This window comes from Phragmites australis, chromosome 1, assembly GCF_958298935.1.
Source record: "Phragmites australis chromosome 1, lpPhrAust1.1, whole genome shotgun sequence".
NCBI lineage: Eukaryota > Viridiplantae > Streptophyta > Magnoliopsida > Poales > Poaceae > Phragmites > Phragmites australis.
This window is the reverse complement of record NC_084921.1, coordinates 3,765,587-3,789,284: the sequence shown is the minus strand read 5'-3', so window position 1 is coordinate 3,789,284 and position 23,698 is coordinate 3,765,587. Positions and strand designations below refer to the sequence as shown.

Sequence of the window (23,698 nt, the reverse complement as noted above, 5' to 3'; positions counted from 1 at the left end):
AATAATTCAGGACATGATGTTTGGTACGGATGACTTAAATGTTTTATAGACCAATAAGTTCATGGAGGCCAGCATTTGTCATTGACTTTAACACTAAACAAACAGGGATGTTGATATGAGATGACTCTTAACCCATTCTTTTTGTTTGACTTATAGGGGCCGTTTGGATGAACTCAGGTTGGCCCCGCCAAATAATTGGTCACCAAACATTGGCGGACCATTTTGCAGCCCATGTCTTCACCCATGAATTGGCGAGATTCTGAACGAGCTAGCTAGCGTTGGCGTCGGCGAGCCAAAAATTGGCGTCGAGCCAAACAGCAGCCCATGCGTGCAGTCAACGCCAATAATTTGGCACGTCAAGCTGCGGCTTCAATCCAAAGGAGCCCTACCACCACGTCCGATTCTGTGAAGTAATGCAACATGTTCGACCTAACTCTTTTAAGTTCATATGCATGAACCTTACTTGGCATGAACTGTCAAAAACAAATCACAAAGCAAAAAACAGCCAAATGATTAGACGCCGGGACGCGTCAGGCAATGAAGTACATATGCCACCACTATGCCCTCAATATTTATCATCGATCCTCTAAAGTTATGTTTGTCATTGGATGCCAATATTTAGCATTTAAAAAAAGGATAAATCAATTTATATTGGAGGTCTAGAGAGGTCAGTGACTGGAACATGGAGATGTTGCTTGTGATCTTCGATACATGATCTCCATCAGAAGAAAGCAAAAGTGATTGGCTAGACAACTAAAAGCTGATAGTAACAAGGAATAGTTAATTCCTTCAGGGACCAGTGAGGAACCAGGGATAATCTTGAACACCTGGCGTTTAGAGAGCCTAGTGTTTTTGTATTTAATAATTTGAGCACCACTGTCTAGCTATGGAGTGTAGTACTTGCCTTTTCTAGCTAGATTTGCTTCGGTGATTTTTTTTTGGTTTCCTGATAACCTTGTGATTGTTCAAATCAAATGTCTTACATGAATAAATTTAGGGGAAAAAAAACTTTTACACTGAAAATTTTGAGAAAAAACTAAATGAGTATAATATGAAGTAGTAACCTGTTGTTAGCACCTATCAGTAACAGTTGTGCTGTCTATGCCATCAATTATCTGTGCATGATACGCACAACCTTAGGATATGCAAAGGGCACAGTGAAAGCACCAATGCACTTCACTAAAAGGGGCATTCAAATCATAATAAAAAAGGTGTCTGCTTCTAAAAATAGCCTCACAATGTTCAATTAGTAGAACTAAAACTATCATTTGGTCAGTTCTGGACAAAAAGATACGGGAAAGCAACAATATACAAGTGCTGATTAAACATATCGATAACGAAGTTTCTACAAAGTTCCCAGAAGTTACTTAAGGATTGTTACCTTTTCATAACCTACTCTCTCCACAAATGCAGTGCTAAAAACACCAAAAACTTACGCCAATCAATGAAGGAATATTTGAACTTTCCTCACTAAAGTTTTGCCAATCAGAACTCAGAAGGATGCTAAACAACAGATAAAGTGGAAGGAATATCAGTAACAATCAACTAGAGAGTTATCATATTGTGTGACAGAGAAGCTCCAACCACTTCAAGATGTAGGAAAGGGACAAGCATCTATTCAAGGGATCCAGTCATAGATCGGTTTAGAACGATCTAGTATCCAAAAGTGAAAGTGATTCACATCCACTTATCGCTCTCGATTCAGGACAAAAGAGAAAGATGCAACTTTCCTGTTGCTTTATGCTTATGCTATTTCCACCTGCGAATTAGTATTCCTGATGCAAAACTGAAAACCATAACCCATAAGCTTTTCTCAAGCATTCTGGAGGATGCAGCAGATTCCAAATCAGATTCAGGAGAATAAGCTACACAAGATGTAATTATTCTATCCGAATCCTAGAACTCAAACATGCACATACAAGCAACAAAAACAAAAGAGCTGTACTGGCAAGGATAAAGTGTCTGTACAAAGAAAAGAAATCAGTAGCATACACATACAGTTTACTGTGACATGAAGACCAGATCACTGGCAATGCCGAGTGCTTTCTCTCGCCCAAACAGCTTCTCAGCATTTGATAGTGAAAACTCGTTGCAGTCCCTGGATCAGGCTGTGATCCATGCTCATCAAAGCAGGTGAGCCATGGGATGGCACGCAGCTCCACTTCGTGTTTCTTTGAGCAAACAAAACAAACACTCATATGTAACGACTCGGATCCTCTGCCTTTGTGAAGTAAAAGAACAGTGCAATAGCCCTTGCCAAATCCAATAATGATGACTCCTCAGCTCATATGATTGCGTGACGTACATTTCTGCCTTTCTGGCTCACAGTTTACAGTGTGATCTAATAGTACCATTGAATCGAAATGCTCAGGCAGTTCCTACCAGTGCAGGAATATAAACAGAAATATCACTAATAGGTTTATGACATGTTTATCCACATGATTGTTTTTCTCACGTCGACAGATCAGCATAATTTCACATAAAAACCAGCTCTTTTGCTATACTAACAGCTTTCTCTCGACCAAACAGCTTCTCAACAATAGCTAGGGCGAACTCTGTCGCAGTCCCTGGGGCTCTACTGGTGATAAGGTTACCATCCACGACAACCCTATGCTCGCATGCACTCTGATCTGTGAGCAGGTGTGACATGGGTGGGAATGCTGTTGCCTTCTTACCCTACAATGACAATCACTTTCAAGTTAATGACAACTAACTGTTCTCTGCACAGTAACTTATCTATTACTGTTTCGATGAAACACGATGTTTTGTGACCAATTTTCTGTATTCTGCCTATGGTACTGAACCAAGGATATAGAATTAATGCTGAAAAAGTGAAAAAGTGCATCCTTTCATCAAGGTGGAGCCGTGGAGGTACCTTCAATAAACCATGGGGCTCGAGGACATGAGCTGGAGAAGCACATATTGCACCATACGGTTTATTTGATTCTGCCTGTTTCTTGAGTAAATCAACAAGTTCCTTTGTACTAGAAAACTTCTGGGCACCTGGCAGACCACCCTGTAAACAAATGGACACCATTGTCAGTGGAGGACCCTTAAGAGCTGCACTTATTAATAAAAAAGTAACTCAGCAACCACGTACCGGCATGACTATCAAATCAAATTGCATTTTAGTGGCTTCATCCAGCATCACATCAGCTATTAGATTAAACTTGTGGCGACGGGTTACAATTTGTAACTTATCCTCCACTGATGCAACAATAACATTTGCTCCTGCTCTACGCAAGACATCTATCAAATTAAGAGTTTCCATTTCCTCCGAACCATTAGCAACTGGCACAAGAACCTGCAGGGGAGATAAAAGGAAGAACAATATGTATATGAAACCAAAATCAGATTAATACGTTTAAAAAAACTCAGATTAATACATAATAGGAAAGCATTGCCATCATATCAATAAACTCGACTTCTTCACGAAAGGGCATTGTTTTTAGTCACTATCCTACTCTGTTGCACAAGTTTGTACCTTTCCTCCCATATTACCCAAAGAACAGTAATGAAAGACTAACGCAAAAGTTCCAGTACATTATGAACCAGTGATCATTCATAACTAACTATGAACAACAGTAGCACGTCATTTTCTAACTATGTAAACCAGGAATATAACTCTAGTCTTCAATATTAAGTTTAAGGATAGATTGTTATGTCATCATGATAAGACAGTTCTGGAAACATGAAAAAGCTAGCGGCACCAAGACTGTAAGAGGACATTGGGAGCATGTCTTGAAGCAGGTCGCAATAGATTACTCTTATAAAACCCAGGCAGGAAAGAAAACCAGAAAGCATCCTAAAACTAATGGGGATCTGCTTTTATTCTTTTGACACATGGAGTTCAGTATCATGTCATACCTTAGGTGTGCCACCGCATTTCCATTCAACCGAATTAAGTTCTTCTATGGTATATTCAGCTCCATGTTGAGGGCGCACATACTAAAAGAGAACGATTGCAAAAATCATCAGGAAATGAAAGTTTCAGTCAGTTGCAAAAAGAAATAAGAAATCAATTGAATATGTAGTCACGAAGTGTATCAAAATAACACTCAATCATGCCAAACCTGCTGAACTAAATGAAATTCCTGCGTGAAGTACATGTAAATTAGGATTGGAAAACAATTGAACATGAAGCCCCGGCTTACTCAGGTAATTGCTTGATACGAAATAGTTTTTTAATCAAACTTAATACCAAATAATCATAGGAGTAAATTAGCAAATTTCAGCTTCCATGTGAAAAAATATTCATGAAGGCTACAATCAGCTATTCGAAATCGTTGCGTTTTTAATAACAGCACCAGTCAACATAACAAAGAGAAACAGAAGAGTGTTATAGCATACAGCTTACCAAAGGCCCAGCAACCTCCTCCATCTTCTCTTTGCCATACAGTTGCTCCACCAAAGAAAGAGCGAACTCAATTGCTGTTCCCGGACCCTGGCTGGTCACTGCATTTCTATCGACCACTACCCTCGAGTTCACAGGGATCACCTCTGCAGTGAACTTCTCCATGAACGATGGATAACAAGTCGCCTGCGATAACAAAGCCGCCACTTTCTCAGTGATAAATATTTCCAAGCACAACCATCCCCACAATGTTGAACAACGACAGCACCTTTAAGCCTTTGAGCATGCCCCAATAAGCCAGCGTCACCGCAGGCGCGGCGCAGATGGCACCGTAGAGGCCCCCATTCTCGGCGTGGTTCTTGACCATCTTCTCGAGTACTATGCAATCTCTAAGGTTAACTGATCCCGGCATTCCTCCCTACACCAAATTAACCATCAGCAATGATCAGCCATGCATCACCCTCCTACTTGTATGCATCAGGACCTCGAAGTTACAAGAGAGCGCGAACCAATAGCACAGTAAGGAGACTCGGCAGTTGGCAGTCGTTCCGTTAAAGAAAGGCGGCTAATTTGGGGGCATGTGGAGACCTTTTGCGAGTCGAAGGAGTGAGTGAGTGAGGAGGAGGAGGTGAACACACCGGCAGGGCGATTAGGTCGAAGGCCTCGCCCGCTAAGTCGGCGATGCGGCCGTCGGCGACGAGCTTGACCCCATAGGCGGCCTCCACGACGAGGCCCTCGTCCCTAACTGGGTCGGTGGTAGCGACGGTGACCCGCGCGCCGGCGCGGTTGAGGACGTCAGCGGTGGCGGCCGCCTCAATCGGCTCCGTGCCGGCGGCGACCGGCACCAGAACCCGCTTGTCCGTCTCGCCGCCGCCTGAGGCGAAGGCGCGGGCGAGGAGCAGGCGGCGCGAGGCGGCGGCGGCGGCACACCTCACCAGCGAGGAAGCTGCGGCGGCCATCCGGGAGTGCGCAATCTTGCGGCGGGACTCTTGCCTTGCTCGCCGGAAAGGTGGTGGTCTGGTGGGAGACTGGGAGAGGGGCGTGGGAATCTCGCGTTCCGCCGCTTTGGCTTTCCTTCCAGAGAGGGCACTAGTAGTTGGTAGTTGCCGTAGGACGACGTACGTGGCTGCGGGTTTGCTTCGTTGCCGAGGTGAGTCAGCGTAGCGGCGGCGCGTGCGCCCGCCGGGTGTCAACAAGTTGTCGTCGTCGCCGTTGTTTTTTTAAGAAGCCGGATGATTTTCATATATACGTGCAAAATAGTATATTGTAGGTCATTCATCAACATCCCTATGAAAAATAAAAGAAACATCGAGATCATATAGACATGACTGGCCTTCTTTTTTGTCATCGGTGATCGAAATAGTCACTCAGCTAACCACCACCTTACTGATAGGAAATCACGCTGAGCATGCTTGAAGTCGACACCCTTTCCGACAAAGGAGCTTTGAAGTTGTTTATTGCATTAGTAGCACATCGAAGGACATGCTTTTGAACCGTTGAACACACAAGCACTTCATGATGACCACCGGACGTAACATCGTCGAGGGCCACAAGGTCAGACGCCTCAAGCATCACAGGCGACCCCAAAACACCGAACAACGAAACGACCCAAAAACACTCCCACCCAGACACAGCCATGTAGAGTAGCAATGACCTCTCCCGTGCAACACTGGCAGAGCCCTCAACGCCGACATTAATGATGTCATTGAAGCCTCCACGCTGCCCGCTCAGAGAATGCAAAACCCTCCCTGCATCCACAACAGAGCCCATGACTTGACTAGCACAATCGCCGGGGAGGAGCAAGAGGTAGCAGATGCCCACCACCGATAGACTCGATATGGGGAAAACCAAACCCAAGCTTCTCCAACCAACTAAAAGCAAACACACACCTACGGAGCCTGCCACCGGAGAGGACGTCAGAGCCACCACAGAAACGGTGAGACACCATCACAGACAAACAACACCAAACAAACCTAACCTACACCATAAACAACTACAAACCTACTATAAAAGCTAGATCTATCTACCTAAACTAGGCACCCCAGGCTTCGATCCACCCATTCCCCAAACACTCTGTTGGCAGAAAGCATATCGGGCGTTGATCTACCCACACCATAAACGTTGTCTTCGTTGTTTTGCTACATAAACTATGCTCGGACTCGTGGGTTTTCTGCACTACTCATATCCATAATTTTTTTAGAACTTGTATCCAGATTTCTGGGAAAATTTTGAGAACTTTTCATTTGAGAACGATTTCGCTAGTCTTTCTATGATCCATTTCAAGCGTGTGTTATGATACAAGTACTCACACACACAATTACTTGGTAGTTCACTCAATCACAAATGAATTCGGAGTAGCGCAGAGGAAGGTTCAGAGGGAGAGAGCAAGAATAGGTTCTGAAGTTCAAACATCATATTCCACATGGCACTCTCCATGCTCCTCTCCCGCTATATGTCTCTTTCCCACTCTGATCCCATGCTCTCCTAGGCTCGCACCTCGCTTGGGTATATATGGTTGGGCTAGCATAGTCTGGTTCCTTTTCTTTGGGCCTGGCCTTCATTCCCCACCGAACGAAGATACTCTTCCCACTAGCCGACTCAGGGATGTCAGTCTTGTTCCTGACAATCCCTCCCCCTTCAAAATCAGCTTGTCCGCAAGCCGGTGCCATAGGAAAACAATGACGAAGCTCCAATGGCCTTTACTAGGTCGCTAGAGATGCCGGTTGTCCCGTCCACTGAACTAACACTTGTTCCATTGCCTTCGAGCCACGCCAATGCAAACGACATTGTAGTATTCATGTTGGTTCTGTTGTCGGACGATCTTCAGAGACTGATGCCCGTAACTCAGCTTGAAATTGAGTCGTCGAAGGAAGCCCTGTAGTTGTGAAACATGAATAACCAAATGAACCTTGCTCGTCTCTGGTAGGCTTAGCTTATATGCGACTGCTCCAATGCGCCGAAGAACCTGAAATGGGCCAAAATACCGAAAAGCTAATTTGTGATTAGCACGGTCGGTAATTGAAGTTTGTATATATGGTTGTAACTTAAGATAAACCTAATCTCCAACTTCAAATTGCCGTTCGGATCTTTTCTTGTCTGCTTGATCTTTCATCCTTTGACAGGCTCTCTGCAAGTGTTGGCACAATAGACTGACCTTCACTTGGCGCTCTTGAAACCAAGTGGCCGGGTCTGAGTCCACACAGACTGATGAATCCACCACTCCAAAATGGCGAGGTGGATGACCATAAAGAGCCTCAAATGGTGAAATTTGCAGGGTTGAATGATACGTAGTGTTGTACCAAAATTCCACGAGAGCTAACCATGATTGCCATTTGTGAGGGGCTGAATGCACAAAACAACATAGGTAAGCCTCTAAACACCGATTGATTATTTTTGTTTGCCTATCTGTTTGATGATGGTATGCCAAACTCATAATGAGTTGTGTGTCAGTCAAACGGAATAACTCCTTTCTAAAGGTTACTGGTAACTATATGATCCCTATCTGATATGATCGAATGAGGTAGCTCGTGAAGCTTAAAGACATGAGACAAATATGTAGTAGCTACTTGCCAATCTGTAAAAGGATGGCCTAAGGCAATAAAATGGGCATACCTCATGAGTTTATCCATGACAACCATGATGCAATTGTACCTGGCAGATCATGGTTGACCTTCTATGAAATCCAAGGATATCACTTGCCAAGCATGAGTAGGAACGAGCAATGGTTGTAGTCGGCCCAGATATTTAACATGCTCACTCAGTCACTCTTCGCTTGTTGACACACTACACAATTAGTCACCAACGCCTGCACCTATTTCTTCAATCCTGGCTAGACAAATGATTTCCTCACACAATGATAAGTCAATTGGATGCCAGAATGACTTCCCATTGCACTGGAATGCATAGCTTGAAAAATTGTTTGTTGCATCTGAGTATTATGTCCCACCTAAATCCTACCTTTATATTTGAAGATTTCTTTAGTAAGTGTCTAGTGAGGAAATTTATCAGGTTGGAGATTGAATTGCTCTAGTAGCTATTGAGTATGCCGATCAACAGTGTACCCAGTAGCAATTATAGAAATCCAAAATGGCACACAAGAATATGCAGCTGCCAATTCCACTTCTTCTTTAGCCACCACTCGTGAAAGAGCACCAACAATTGTATTATCTTTGTCTCTTTTGTATATTATTCTATAATGCAAAAGTTGTAATTTTATCAAAGCCTTCAATTTCCAAGGCGTGGAAAGCTTGTGGTCTTATAAATACACTAAACTTCATTGATCAGTTCTTATAATGAACTCTCCAACCTGCAAATATGGTCTCCAGTTCTCCATTGCCAAAAAGATAGCTAAGCACTCTTTTTTCATAAGTAGACAACTGACTATTCTTGAAACCCAAAGCTTTACTCAGATAAGTAAGAGGATGTCCTTCTTGAATGAGCACTGCTCCAATGCCCTTATCTGAAGCATAAGTCTCCACTTCAAATTGTTTAGCGAAATTGGGCAAATCTATAACCAGAGCTGAAATTAATGCATGTTTAAGAGTTTGGAATGATTTATCCTCCACATCAATCCACAAATAAGGCACATGTTTCTTTAGTAGATCTATCAATGGTCAACTCACAATTCCAAAGTTCCTAACGAACTTGTGGTAATACCTGACAAGCCCCCAAAAAACCCATACTTCCTTCACAGAATTCGGTCTAGGCCATCGACACACCGCTTCCACAGTCTTGATATCTGTTGTCACTCCCTCCTCACTGATTATGTGCCCCAAGTAAGTCATTTGTCATTTGGCGAAGGCGTATTTGGCTTTCTTGATCCGTAGCTCATGTTCCGACAACATACTGAACACCTAACGAAGCACAGTCACACGATGTTGCAGCGATTGAGTATAGATCAAAATGTCATCAATAAACACCAAAACTCCTTTGTGCAACAATGGACTAAGGATGGAATTAATCGCATTTTGAAAAGTAGTTGGAGCTCCCATCAATCCGAATGCCATTACTTTAAATTTGTAATGGCCAATGTGAGTCTTAGAGGCTATTTTCGGTTCATCAATAGGCACCATACGAATTTGATGGTATGCAGCACGTAAATCCAAAGTAGAAAACCAGCTAGCTCCTACTAATTTATCTAGTAATTCATCGATTATGGGTAGAGGATACCTGTTCTTGAGTGTGATTGCATTTAGATGATGACAATCCATGCAAAGTCGCCATGAACTGGCCTTCTTACCCACCAACAAAGCCAGGGAAGCAAAAGGGCTTGCGCTGTGCTGAATTACCCCTTGAGCAAGCATTTTCTTAACCTGTTGCTCTATCTTATTCTTATGGGCCAGATTATATATGGACACAAATTCACCGGTTTGGCCCCTAGTAATAAAGGAATTGCATGATCAAAGGATCTGGATGGTGGTAGCCCCCTTGGTTCTTCAAACAGGTGTGAAAATTCAGACAACAACACCTCAACTTCAGATGGTAACTCTGTAAGTTCAAAACTGTGCTTCACCTGACACAATTGAATCACACCTTTATTATGCCAATGCTTCAAAGTTTTGGAAGAGATAACATTGCAAGTCTACAATTGAGATTTAACTCCACAAAGAGTGATCCACTGCCCTTGATGCTCAAAAGATAGTGTCTTTTGCCTCTAATGCACATTCATGAGACTTGATGGCTCCAACCAATCCATTCCTAGAATAACATCATAAGATCCCAACGGCAATACCTTCATATCACACTTGAAAGCGAATCCTTCAATCCACCAATGTCAGTCAGCTATTTCCCACTGGCACAAAAGCACACCTCCATTTGCAATGCGCACGCGCACATGTTGAACCGCCTTAACAACTCCTGACAATCTCCTAGCCAATTTCTCATTGACAAAACAATGGGAGCTACTTGAATCCACTAGCATAGCCACCTCTAATTTTTGAATCTACCCATTCAGCCGAACTGTTCTGGGAGACTCAACATCACTCACTGCAGCCTTATAAATTGTCATCAGAACTTCGGTGGAAAATACTTCCCCAATTCCGATTCTAACTTGATATGCTCCACATTCTCCTGCTGATCCAAGTATTCCAGCAGTTCTTCCACAATGTGCAACTGGACAGTGGGGGTGCACCTGTGTTCTACCGACCATTTTTTCTGACAACGGAAGCACAGTCCTCGGGCTTGACAATAGGCACACAGAGTGGAGAGCTTGTCCTCAGCTCCATCCACTCGAGCCGCCTCCACACTACGCATGTCTTCATATCGTTCAGTATCAGGAAGACGAGGTTTGCCTCTCAGTGGGAAAGGCAAGGGCAACACTGCGCGCGGTGGAACATGGGCATTCATCGTCCCTTTGTTCCTGGTCACGACGTCGGTTGCCGTCCAGAACCTCCTCCTGCAAAGTCACCAAAGAAACATCAGTCTCTAGATTCTGGGGATGATGTAAAACCACAACATACTGCACACATTCCTGTAACTCATCTAAGAACCGCGTAACAAAAAAAAAAACATAGTTTCCCAGGAATTGTGCAAAGCCAGTAAGCTGTGCATCAGTTGATCAAAGCGTTTTGCGTATTTCGTCACTGAATTAGTCTAACGGATCCGCATGAACTGACATAGAACATGCTGAAACTCATCCCGCCCAAAATTCTCGGTGATGGCCATGGTGAACTGTTCCCATGACAAAGCCCGATCAACTATACGAGTTGATTGTAACCACAAGGTCACCGCTCCAGAGAAATGCATGATCGCTAGATTTACCCACTAATCAACTAGAACACACATCAATCTCCAGGCCTTCGGACCATCTCCCTCAAAGGTTGGAAAATCCATACGAGGCAAAGCTGAATGATACCCTCCCCACGATCTAACAAACGAATCCAAAAGTGATCCATGGAAGAGCTTAGATGAACCATACATACCCTTGACCGGAGGTGAAGTTTGGTACCCAAGGTTCCCAAACTCCTTCTCCCGATGTGATGAATCAAAACCGTGGCCTCTCGGCTCAAATTGATGGGCCTCGAGCATGAAGACCGGATCATCCAATCACCTCAAATCCGATGGAGTCAGTAGAAGAGGTGGATGATCAACAGTGTACGTGCTTGCCTTCGTCATCACGCACATCTGTTACACTTGATTCTTCATATTCGACACCTCCGCCCTCAAATCGCCGACCACTGCTTCCATCTCCGGCCTCCAACCGGTGAACATCTTCAATGCTCACACCATGTCGTCCACCCTCTGGAGAATAGCGGTGTTGGATGCCTTCAACTCCGCCATGGCCTTCACGATCTCCGCAATTTGTTGCTCCATCTCGTCCGCCTTCTTCTGATCCCACGTCAAGTGTTGCAGCCGCATGAGATAATCTGGAACTTCCGCCAGGATCACGTAGCTGGTACCAATTGTTATGATCCAAGTACTCACACATACAATTACTTGGTAGTTCACTCAATCACAGATGAATTCAGAGTAGCACAGAGGAAGGTTCAGAGGGAGAGAGGAAGAATGGACAAGTTCCGGAGTTGAGATATCAGATTTCACATGGCACTCTCCACGCTCCTCTCCCGCTATATGTCTCCTTCCTGCTCTGAGCTCATGCGCTCCTTAGGCCCACACCTCACTTGGGTACAGATGGTTGGGCCGACGTAGCCGAGTTCCTTTCCTTTGGGTCTGGCCTTCATTCCCCGCCGAACCAGAGATACTGTTCCCGCCGGCGGACTCAGGGATGTCAGCCTTGTTCCTGACAGCGTGATATAACAGAACCAAAAGATAGTCGCATAAACAGGCAACTTTATTACTCTTTTGGTGCATGAGCACGACCGATCAAACATCGCCATCAAACTCCTCACGAACCAGCAGGATTACACGACACGGGCACAAATTCCGGCCGTCCTGGCATGCGCGAGCTCTGCTTCACTCTGCGTTCAGACGAAGAGCAAGCCTTGCAAGACCTCCCGCGCCGCCTCGCGGCTGATCAGCTTCTCGACGATGGCCACGGCGTACTCCATGGCGGTCCCGGGGCTTCTGCTCGTGATCAGGTTCCCGTCGACCAGCACCCTGTTCTCGCACTCGCTGGCGTCCGCCAGCAGCCCGACCATGGACGTGTACGTCGTCGCCTTCTTGCCCTGCAGTTGCAGCAAGCACGCCTTGCAAATCAGACAAAACTCACAGCCGATGAACTCAAGATGAGAAGGCATCGCGCGTGTGCGCGAGGATCGAGTGCGCTTGTACCTTGAGAAGGCCGTGCGGCTCCAGCACCTGAGCCGTCGCGGCGCAGATGGCGCCGTACGGCTTGTTCGCCTCCGCCTGCTTCTTCAGTAAAGCGATGAGCTTCTCCTTGCCGGAGAGCGTCTTTGCACCAGGCATGCCGCCCTGTTCAAGACAGAAATGAAGCAACGTCAGTGGCACGAGCGTGTCCAGTTCTGCACGATGTCTTGGAGCACCGGCGGAGCTGCGATGACTTGCCGGCACGATGATCAGGTCGAACTCCTGGTCCGCGGCGTCGTCCAGCACCATGTCGGTCACGATCCTCATCCCGTAGCGCGCGACGATCTCGACCTTGTCCTCGACCGAAGCGACGACGACGTCCGCCTTGGCCCGGCGCAGCGCGTCGATGATCATTATCACCTCCATCTCCTCGTTTGCATTGGCCAGCGGTATCAGAACCTGAACAGGTAGAGGTTTCAGAAACTTCAGGCAGGCTCAGCATGTTCGAGAATTGAGATCAGGACACTTTTGTCACATCTGTGCAAGTACCTTGGGCGTGCCGCTGCATTGCCATTGAACTGGATTGAGTTCCCTGATGGTATACCCAGGTTCATACCTGACAAGCTAAGCGAGAACAGACACACAAACAAGTCGGTTAGATCATCTGTTCATGGGGAATTCAAGGAAATTATAAACTTAGTATTCAAAATTTGCTGATTTTGTGGGTTTGCAGATAAACATCCTTTTCGAGAATAGGAAACGTTTTTGTGGATAAACATCATACTGTAGGATAAAAGCATGAACAATCATATCAACAGCTGCAATATCCCGTAAGGACTTATTCTACCAATTATCGTGTCTTGCCTTTTCAACAATCCCTATCCTTTGAGTTAACATGTCAATAAAATACAGACAGCTGGTTTTTACTACAATGATGCCTATGATTACATGAAAATGGTACTGTCCACTCCCCAAAAAATAGCATCTTCCACTCCTTGATCGAAATTCCAGAAACTATTCCTTCCTATCCTCTCCTGCCTATCTTTTTTTTTTAAAAAAAACAATCATTCATATATACTCTGCACTTTCCGTAAGGGCCCGTTTGGAACACACGATTTCCTGTGAAAATCCGAACCTAATTCTTGTAAGAGCACTGCTTGACGTACAATCATTCACATACAACTCGAGATTGAATGGCTAAAATTAGTTGGATGGAAGCTCATAAATATATCGGATGGTTTAGATGTATGGTTGTATTTGAGTTATACTCAAATGGTTGTACATGAAAGATTTCACTTCTTGTAAAAAGAGCTCGCGTGTTCCAAAATGTTTCTGTGAAACCAAATTAAAGAGCAGGGACACACAGAAGCCAGAGCTCCTTCCCACGGCTTCCCGTAAAATCCGAACGTAATGGGAGTCACGTACCATTGGTTTTGCAATTTGCTCAACCTTCTCCTTCCCGTAGAGCTGTTCCACCAAAGCCAGAGCAAACTCCATGGCCGTCGCCGGCCCACGGCTTGTCACGACCTTCCCGTCGACCACCACGTTCGCGTCCACGGCGGTCACCTCGGGCGGGAACTTCTCCACGAACGATGGATACGCTGTTGCCTGCACAAGCACAGGCCACAATTTTTAGCAGTTGCCATTGTGCAAAAGCGATCTCACAAGTGAAGCGACAAACTAGGCGTCAGGATGAGCCGGGCAGATAGATGCCTTGTGGCCGTCGAGCAGGCCCCAGGGCGCCAAGGCCACCGGCGGCGCGGCGCAGATGGCGGAGTAGAGGCCCCCCTTCTCCGCGTGCCTCCGCACGATGCCTTCCAGCGCCGTGCAGCCGCCGAGGTTCTCCGCGCCGGGAATCCCTCCCTGCATCCGTGCATCGCAGAAGATCGATGCACGCGCGCGAGTCAATCGACGCACTCGGCGCACCGCGGGCAAATCTTGCCAAACTAAACGCGTCTTCTTACGGGGAGGATGATGAGGTCGTAGGACGCGTCGGCGCAGTCGGCGACGAGCGCGTCCGCGACGATCTTGACGCCGTACAAGGCCTCGACGAGAAGGCCGTCGACACCCGCGGAAGCCACGGTGACGTCGGCGCCGGCGCGGCGGAGGATGTCGATGGGGACGGACGCCTCCACGGGCTCCGAGCCGGCGGCGATCGGCACCAGCACCTGCGCAGCGCAACAATGCACACTCCGCCATGGTTTACGCGCCATGCGACAGGGCAAGATCCGGGACACCGTACTACGCACCAACAGGCCAGAGAATACCCGTACCTTCTTGACGGGAGCCGGAGACGCCATTGACGGACGCTTGCTCGCTCGCTCGCTGTTGCTCAGACGTACGGACGTGTGGGCCGTGGAGTCTGGACTGTGGAGTGAGGGAGGGGAGCTGAGGCCTCGAATGTTTAGCTCGACGGGTCAGAGATGCATGCATGTGGATTGGGGAGCTGGCGAGAGCTCCGTGGAGAACGTGGCGCGACATGGCATGGGGTGCAGTGACGATGCAGGGTACGGCCGTCCAATTACTACTCGGCCCACGTTTTCGACGGCAGTTCCGATGCCGCACATCCAGATCGAGTTCGGGAAGAAGCGTCAGTGCCATGACCGGCATAAATTAAAGAAAGCTCCTATCTACTCGTACTCTCATGGTGGACCTCATTGGTCAGATTGTAAGATTGATTAAAGTGTAATATCGTGGAACTTATGGTTAAAACTTCCCCGAAATCATAACCGGATCGGGGATCTCGATTTACGAGCGGATTACGTACGGCAAAAATCATCTTTTTGTCATCCACAGCTAGTAGCTCCGTGACATGGACCAGTCAGACCAATAGCATCCGTCGTTGGGCCCCACTTCACATTCTCCCAAGGAATCACACGACGTGAATTTTTTATTTTTTAAATCAAAAAGTTTAAATATATATACACATTTTGAAAATTGAAAATCTAGACTCTTATCATGTGCTGAAAAATGTTTAGAGAGCTAGACGATAGCATACTCCGTGCCATAGAATTATTATTATTATTTCAATATTATTTTGAATTTTGAGGTATTGGAACTTAATTTTTTATTTTTAAACTTATCGTTCGTTAAAAGAACGACATGTTATAAGTATAGATTTGTAATTTTTAAAATAGATATATATATTTGTAATTTTTTATTTAAAAGATAAAAAATAAAAAAGTTCACTCGACGTTGGGTCTATCGGTCTGGTATTGCACTCGATTTGCAGCCCATGATGGTAGAGCTTAACTGGACCTAGCCCAAGAGTTGCATTAGCTTCTATGGGCCCACAACTTTTTCAATCTGCTCGACGCGAAGCGGAGCGCTCGCCGGTTTCAGCCGTAGCGATGTCCTCCTCCTCGTCGTCCCCTCTGTCCGCGGCCGGGTAAGCAAGAGCTCTTTGATGATTTCGCCCTCCCCTCCGCTGTAGCGTGGGGTTTGTTCTTGATCTGGACGATGGTCAATCCGCGTGTTTCCCTTTCCCTGGACGGGCCAGCTTCTTGTTCGCGCCAGTGCCCAAGAAGCGGCGATTGGTCTCTTGGATTTGGTCTGTTGGGGGAATCACGGATTCGGGGATGAAGCGTTTGGTCTCATATGTAGGGTGCTCTTAGGAGTTAGATCGGTCCCTTGGCCCGGTGAGTGTTGATTGACCTGAGCATGTTTACTCCTTGGGATGTATGGGTATCCCTTGCGAATTTGCATCCTGTTGTAGTCCTGCAGGTGTTTTCCGAAGAAACTTGCATCAGGGAGGGGAGGGAGGGCAAAGAAAGATTTGCTTTCCCCTTTTCAAATAGATCTTATTAAGCTGATTTATATCAAAAGTATTTGTCAGAGGTGTATTCTCAATATCCTGCATCTTGTAAGCAATCTGATGAATGATGAATCATTTGGCCTTTTGTGAATCACATGCTGAAACAAGCTAGTGTATTGGACCGTTAGTCTTGTGTATCAGTATTGTTGTAACTGCATTGTGGCATGTGATGTAGCCTTATTTTTCACTCAAGTGTACATGCCTTATATTATTCTTTAGTTTATCTTTGACCTGATTCCCTCACATTTTTTTGTCTTTTATCAAATAGGAGTCCGAAGTGGTCAACACAGAGAGTTGGTTGTCATATTGTTAAGTCGAGGTTATATCATTGGAACAATGCCACCTCATAAGATCGAGACTGGGCATCAAGATGTTGTGCATGATATCGCCATGGATTACTATGGGAAGTGTCTTGCTACAACCTCCTCTGATAACACGATAAAGATCATTGGCGTAAGTGGCACAACGCACCAGCAGCTTGCAACGTTGAGTGGGCACCAGGGCCCAGTTTGGCAAGTGGCATGGGCTCATCCTAAGTTTGGTTCCATGCTTGCATCCTGCAGCTACGATGGTCAGGCAAGCCTGATGAATGGAGACAAGCACACACTTTTGTTGAGCACAAGTCCTCTGTGAATTCCACCTCATGAGCTGGGTCTATGCTTGGCTTGTGGTTCATCAGATGGGAACATTTCAGTCTTCGCTGCTCATTCCGATGGAGGGTGGGACACAACATGCATTGATCAGGCACATCCAGTGAGTGTGACCTCAATTTCTTGGGCTCCGGCAATGGCACCGGGTGCTCTAATAAGTACAGGACCTTCTGGCCAGTTTGAATATGTTCATAAACTTGCTTCTGGTGGCTGTGACAACACAGTAAAGGTGTGGAAGCTCAACAACGGAAGTTGGAGGATGGATTGTTTTCCTGCCCTGCAGATGCACAAGGACTGGTTGAGAGATGTTGCGTGGGCGCCAAACCTTGGCCTCCCAAAATCCACCATTGCCAGTGCCTCTCAGGATGGAACGGTTGTTATCTAGACAGCAGCGAAAGAGGGTGAGCAGTGGGAAGGCAGGGTCCTGTATGATTTCAGAACCCCTGTGTGGAGGTTGTCGTGGTCGCTGACTGGAAATATACTGGCCGTGTCTGATGGCAACAACAATCTGACCCTGTGGGAAGAAGCTTTGGATGGTGAATGGCAGCAAGTGACTACTGTTGAGCCAAGTTTTCTTGAGTTCTTCCTCTTACCTGTGTTATGGTATCATAATAATGTAGTTTTCCTGTAAGGTAAATCTATGCCCTTGCTCACAGGTGGAGCAGTTTGTAGTTGTTATGCTTCTGCTCAATTACCAGGGCACGGATGGGGTATGAGAAATGGTTTTGGCCCGAACAAAGCAGAAAATTTTAGCACAACAGTTCCGAATGTGCTCATGTGTGGTCTTCAGTATTGTAGGAGAACCTACCTTACTGCTAATTATGTTCTTTTATGGATCGTAGTGTGTCTTCATTCAATGTCTTCACCTTCACCTTGTTGAATATGCTGGTCTCTCTAGTTGGGTAATGCTACCTGCAAACAAATTATTGATGATGTCATTATTTCCAGTAACAAGCAAAAACACAAATCTAGAGTTCCTATTTGAGAAGTTTGGCAACCTTCTTTTTTTTTTTCATATGAGGCACTTTTCAGAATTGATCTGGATACAAGAGATCGCATGCTCGATTTGAGCTACTTGGATAAGGTTCTCCGGTGGAATTGTGTCCTAGAAGATACCAAACGAAACGTGCCTGGCAAAATTCGGTCCACTCGTGGCAACGAAGGGCCAAAGGCAGCTCTCGTAGTGCCGTTGCCTATGTGTCGTCTGCCTCCTCTTTCCTGGCCCTCCAGCACCTGCTTTCTATCCTTGAAAGTACCCGTCATTTTTCGTCAACGTTTTCAGAAAAAGCAATGCTTGTGTGGTCACCTAGAGTTACAAGGCTCACAGCACCTGACGTCGATTTCGCTGCTAGGGAAGACAAACAAAAATACAGAAATTGCTTGGACTCCTCTAGAACTACAATTCGGCAACCAGCTCTTGAATTATGTCGACCAACAAAAAGAAATAAAAAAGGTAGATTTAGTTGTTTTCAGGAAAATGGCAGAATAGTTTTACAACCACATCCCTGTATGTTACAATCGGACGAGTCCTTTTCCTACTCGCACAAGTTTCTCTCTCGTTCCTCAACGGGTTTACGTGTTCTCCGTTCTGTATTCTGTTGGGGACTCCGTTCCATGCAACATCCCGCACTTTTTTACCGTGCTAGAAATCTGGAACCAACGGCACAGATCGGTCCCAAAGATCCTTAAGTCAATCGGAACCCTACAAAATCACCGACCTAGGGTACTAATTTGAGAAAAAATCAGGTTTTGCTTGCCTAAAAAATGTGAAAATGCGGCCGCACAAGCGTCGGGCACGGGAGGAGTTCGTGCTCCTGAAGATTCGCACTTGGGCGCCTTTTATTACTCCACTTAGCTTTCTGTGTCTCTTTTGTTTTGTTGTTTTCTTCTTTCCCGCAAAGGCTAGACAGCTCGTGGCCTTCTCTCTCGCCGCCGGCGGCGACGGTAAGTGTGAGCTTTTCTTCTTCTTTTCCTGCGCAGTTTCTCTTTTCTTTTTGTCTGTTGGATCAGTGAGTATTTAACTTCCTATGTACTTCGGTGTGGTCATCGGGAGGTTGTTTTCCATCTCGCTTTCCGTTGTCGTCGGATTACTCTTCGCCGCTGCGGTTCTTGATTTAGTGTTGGTTTAATCTGCCAGGACTCGGGGCATGTGTTGTTGCGGATTCACTCCTTGTAGGTAGTATGCTGTTCTTGCCTTGGGATTTTGTTGAGGAGTTTGCTTTAGTTTTATGTTGGGTGCTTTGATAATATAGTTCACTCCTCTTAGGGTTCGATTGGATGGAGGAACAGCGAACCTCTGCTCGTTTAAGTAATCTGGCTGCTGGATAATTAAGAATTCAATAGTTAAAAAAAAAACTACAGTTTTATGTTTCACTTCAGTCTCACGAAGCTTTTGTTGACTCGAACAGAACAGTTTGCTGTAGGTTGTGTGAATGAGAAGACCTGCTCTTTGTATAAATTCAGCCAGGAATTGTAGTAGAATTTGCAAATTCAATTTTGCAAAAATAGATGTAGGAGGTGCGCATGCCTTTACCAAGAGGGCATGAACTGTCATGTGCTATTGTAAACGCATTGGTATCTTTCTTCTGGTCAGCAATCGTTTCTTAACATAAGCTTTGGTTATTTGATTGTAGTGATATAGGATCTGATCATCTGTAACTTAAAATTTGTACAAATTAGTATCACTAAATGATTCAATGCAAATCAAGTACATAGAACTGAGTTGCGTATGATTCCCGAGCCGGCCCGGAATCAGATGTCTGGATTGGCTATGATAAGCTTATTTCGAGAACCTTGGTAGAAATCATGTATGGTACAAAGTAGAACCATATGGAATACTTTAGTGTTTTCTGGTAGCTAATGTTGAATTTTCATTATGAAACTCTGAAACAGAATATTTTCATCCTTCTATTGACAGAAAGAAAAGCTAATGGTGAGAGGCGTTGATTCAGATTATATTGATCTTTCACTTATGGGTGCATTTGATATGGGCATCAATTTTGACGGATTTGAGGAAAATGTGAAAAAGTTCATGGAGGTAGTACTGCCTTCTCATAATTTGATGTTCAACATGATTGTCTCGATTTTATTCCTATATGCAGATACTCTAGCATGAAATAAGATTTTCTTGACAATGCTTTGCAAGTGATTTTTTCAATTTTTGGACAGCTCCCTATCAACTATCTTAATTCTGCTCATGATAAGGCTGTTGACTTGATTGAAGATGTTCATGCAATGATTTGTGCTACCTTTCCTGATGATGTGGTGCCAAGTAAACCCCATGAGATATTTAAGGATCCATCTAGTAGCAATGTCATCACTGGATCTTCGCCAACATCTGTTGAAACGGAGCTAATTGGGCCAAATGCTGAAGTCTCTACTCCTGCATCTCTCATTACCGTGGAAAACAGTTGTACGGGCTGTGTTGATACCGGTGCTGATGAAACTGAATCATTTTTAACCAAAAGTCCAGGTTTATCCTTGATGAAACATGTGTGATTGGTTACATTGTGATCTCAGTGATTCTTGGTCATTTATCTTCCTTATTTATACCCAGAAAATACTACATCTAAAGGGGGTCATATCGAAGCAAATGATCTTTGTTTGTTGCCAGAGGACACCTCAACAACTGAACTATATGGTACCGATTGTTTTTTTTCTAGACACTCCATTTTTCTCACCTAACTAATTATTTCACTGTATTACTTTTTTCTTTTTCCTTCAGATAGCTGCAACTCTGAGGAAGTTATTTTATGGAATCCAGAGATTTCTGTGAAACCACCACGGCCACCTGGTTCGTATTCAGATTTCTTTATCTCATGAGATCATTACAACCTTTGAATATGAAATATTGTGTATTTTTGTCTAAAGTATTTGTCCAAGTTCCACTTGATTTCCATAGCCAGATCATTGGCTTATTGCATCGATTGTTCACCTTCTGCCATCAATATTTTGACCTGTTGTTGTATTTATTTCAATGGAAATGATTTTCATGTCCTGAAGATGATTATGTACCATGTGCATTGGACACAGATAAAATGACAGAGCAAGTTGGACTCCACTGTTCTGGACATTCAGGCAAATTGCTTATAACCCTAGCCTGTCCTTATCCATAAGAATGATAAAGGCACATAATTTATTTTTATGTCACTTACTGTGCCTTCATATACTGAACATACACAGATATTCTGGTAGAATCTTCTGTTTTTTATGGAGCAATTCCGCTAGAAAATTCTGGTGCAAATTATGAAGAGCAAATGGTATTACACAATTTAAACGACCCTGTGGAAGCAACAGCGCATGGTTTGTACCTTTTCACTTTTGAAATGCGACACATAGTTCTGTTATCTCCCCCGTTGTATTTAAATGCGCTTCAAAGCAAAAAAGCATACAGCACAAACTATTCTGAATCATCTCAACTTAGTGTTTGGTAATTAAGTTTGTCTGACTATAATTTGACCTAAATAATGAAAAGTAATTTGATGTGAGATCATCAACTTCTATACATACTTTAGTAAACCAGATGATGGTCCTACGCATTTGATATTCAAAGGCCCACATTTGTTCCACATTTGCAACTTTGAGCGATGAGGTGAGTGAAATGCAAGCATACTGACTACGTGGGTCTTAAAAAATTAAAGGCATGCCTTTTTAAGAAATACTTAGGATGGGCCTTTAATCAATTCTGATTACGTTTAAATCATGGTTTTTTTTAAAAAAATTTCTTAGATATTTGTTGTCATCACAGTGAATAATGTCATGTTTCTATGCTTCCATAATGGATCTTTTGCAGAAACTATTTCACATGACTTGAGCGCAGATGTGTCCAGATGTGCGGACGATCCAAATATGTGTCCTGATGACATGATAAAGTTTGTTAATATAGACCTCAGGGATGACCAGGAGCACATGAAAAATGACAAATTTGAGGCATCCTCTGTTCATCTACGAAAAAACACATCATTTAAGGTACTAGTATGCGAAACACGGTGGTACTGCCATAGTAATGAAAACTAAATTGGGTGGTGAATCAGAACGTCGGCTTCGTGTAAATCCAGTTGGGAAGAGCTCTTCTTTCACCTCAATGTTACTATTTCTTAAACTTATTTCATAGACACTTGGAAAATTCAGGGAATAATATTATATTACTAAATAAACAACTGTCTCATGTACGCCAATCTTCCTGTTATGATCGATGTTGTCATTTATAGATTTCTCTGAAGAAATACGGCAACTGATGTTTTTCACTCCTTGCAGAAAATGTTTATGAGGAACTTGTCGGGTAAAATCCGGTGGTCAAAGAAGCAATCGAATGCGCATCAAGTCGTCTCTGCTAGATCACAAGACGAAGAAAATCTCGGATATCAAGCAGTTTCTTCATCAGATGATCTGGAGGATGATTGGGAGGTGGTCATGTAAAACTGCAAGAAGCTCCATGTGTCTGGATTCAGGGGAAAGCACGTGTAAAGGGATCTCCTTAGCTACGACATATCTCACCAAAGGATGAAAACATGAGGTGTTTGCATCTCTATCACATCCATCGGCATAACTGTAAATTCTAGTAGAGGCTGCGTAAAGCTCTTCAAAATTTCTCTTACTGATCTGAACTGCATGTAGACAAATATCTGTATCAACACTTGGCTTTCATCTGTGAAAATTTTCATCTAGTCTTTTCTTGGCCGTGCTCAATTGTAATGGTGATTGCCAGTTTGCCGTACTGTGGAAATTCCATAAAATTCAGTTCGAGCGTATGAGAAAAATAAAATTTGGGTCTAGATTAAATGGACTAAAATCGATTTTCGGAAAAGTCTGAAACTAACGAGTCCACACATCACACGTATTGATACACACAAAGTATGTACTCCATCCGTTCGATACGTCGGTATTAGCATAGCGGGCAAAACTTAAAAGGGTTTGTTGTTGTGCAAAAGCCGCCATTTTGCTTGGGTACCCTCTTCCTGAGTATGGAAAAAGGGAGAAAACTCATCTCAAAAAAAAAAAAAAAAAAAAGGAAAGGAGAACACTACCACTAGACTGTAGACTTTTGCTGAAATTGATTAACTGAACCGCTGGCCACCGGGTTCAGTACAAGATCAGAAGCTTGTTCAGGCCAAAACTTTGAGATCCGTTGTCGAATTTAACCCCAAAGCTTAGCTAAACACGATCAACACCGCATGGTCGGCAAGTGAAATTTTCTTCAATCGGTCCATGACGCTGCCTAGGGGGCCGGTCGGTGAACCAAATGCCGACCACGGCAGATCCCATTTGCCGGCGGCATCGGAGCACGGAATTCCCATGAAAATTCATGGAGACGGGGAATATAATGACGCATCTGCGTTTAATATTTCGTGATCTAATAAGATCTGTAGGTGGAGAAATGAAGAAGAGAAACAACAGACAGGGATGGTCGGTAAATGAAACAACGACCACCCGAGATTCCAAAAACTCCCAATTTGACGGCGATACAGATGCAGAAAAATCACGAAATGATTCGTGTAAACGGGGCATGAAATTCCTCGGAATCATGCAAAATTTCAGGCTCCAATACGACCTCTAGAGGGAGAAACGAAAGGAGAGAGAGAGAGAGAGAAATTTCTGCAGGGGATGGTCGGCAAATGAAGTACCGACCACCGCGCGCCACCTTGGCGCGCACTCCGAGCACAATCCGCCCTGCCA

At 44.5% G+C, this 23,698-nt stretch overlaps 3 protein-coding genes and 1 pseudogene across 12 annotated transcripts; 2 read left to right on the top strand and 2 right to left on the bottom strand.

Annotated features, from left to right (window-relative positions):
* Positions 1 to 1,927: 1,927 nt before the first annotated feature.
* Positions 1,928 to 5,553, bottom strand: LOC133921870 (protein DJ-1 homolog A-like). Its single transcript, XM_062366972.1, has 7 exons — positions 4,993 to 5,553; positions 4,623 to 4,772; positions 4,358 to 4,540; positions 3,868 to 3,948; positions 3,101 to 3,304; positions 2,876 to 3,016; positions 1,928 to 2,676 (listed from the first exon to the last, which is right to left on the bottom strand). The coding sequence occupies exons 1-7, from the start codon at positions 5,311 to 5,313 to the stop codon at positions 2,476 to 2,478; spliced, it is 1,281 nt and encodes a 426-aa protein (XP_062222956.1). The 5' UTR covers positions 5,314 to 5,553; the 3' UTR covers positions 1,928 to 2,475.
* Positions 5,554 to 11,885: 6,332 nt separating this feature from the next.
* Positions 11,886 to 15,068, bottom strand: LOC133886925 (protein DJ-1 homolog B-like). The gene is made up of 8 exons (XM_062326839.1): positions 14,833 to 15,068; positions 14,524 to 14,727; positions 14,273 to 14,422; positions 13,985 to 14,167; positions 13,109 to 13,183; positions 12,818 to 13,018; positions 12,584 to 12,724; positions 11,886 to 12,477 (listed from the first exon to the last, which is right to left on the bottom strand). The coding sequence occupies exons 1-8, from the start codon at positions 14,857 to 14,859 to the stop codon at positions 12,277 to 12,279; spliced, it is 1,182 nt and encodes a 393-aa protein (XP_062182823.1). The 5' UTR covers positions 14,860 to 15,068; the 3' UTR covers positions 11,886 to 12,276.
* Positions 15,069 to 15,918: 850 nt separating this feature from the next.
* LOC133921790 (protein transport protein SEC13 homolog B-like) lies at positions 15,919 to 18,000 on the top strand (annotated as a pseudogene).
* A 596-nt stretch (positions 18,001 to 18,596) lies between these two features.
* Positions 18,597 to 22,689, top strand: LOC133921220 (uncharacterized). 10 transcript variants are annotated; one of them, XM_062366502.1, is made up of 10 exons: positions 18,598 to 18,967; positions 19,161 to 19,199; positions 19,941 to 20,060; positions 20,192 to 20,495; positions 20,580 to 20,663; positions 20,748 to 20,816; positions 21,026 to 21,100; positions 21,206 to 21,325; positions 21,816 to 21,991; positions 22,280 to 22,689. In XM_062366502.1, the coding sequence occupies exons 3-10, from the start codon at positions 19,953 to 19,955 to the stop codon at positions 22,439 to 22,441; spliced, it is 1,098 nt and encodes a 365-aa protein (XP_062222486.1). In that variant the 5' UTR covers positions 18,598 to 18,967; positions 19,161 to 19,199; positions 19,941 to 19,952; the 3' UTR covers positions 22,442 to 22,689. The 10 variants fall into 10 exon arrangements, with proteins under 10 accessions (XP_062222720.1, XP_062222486.1, XP_062222564.1 ...); XM_062366580.1 differs by having other exon boundaries at positions 19,916 to 20,060; XM_062366350.1 differs by having other exon boundaries at positions 18,598 to 18,973.
* The last annotated feature ends 1,009 nt before the right edge of the window (positions 22,690 to 23,698 follow it).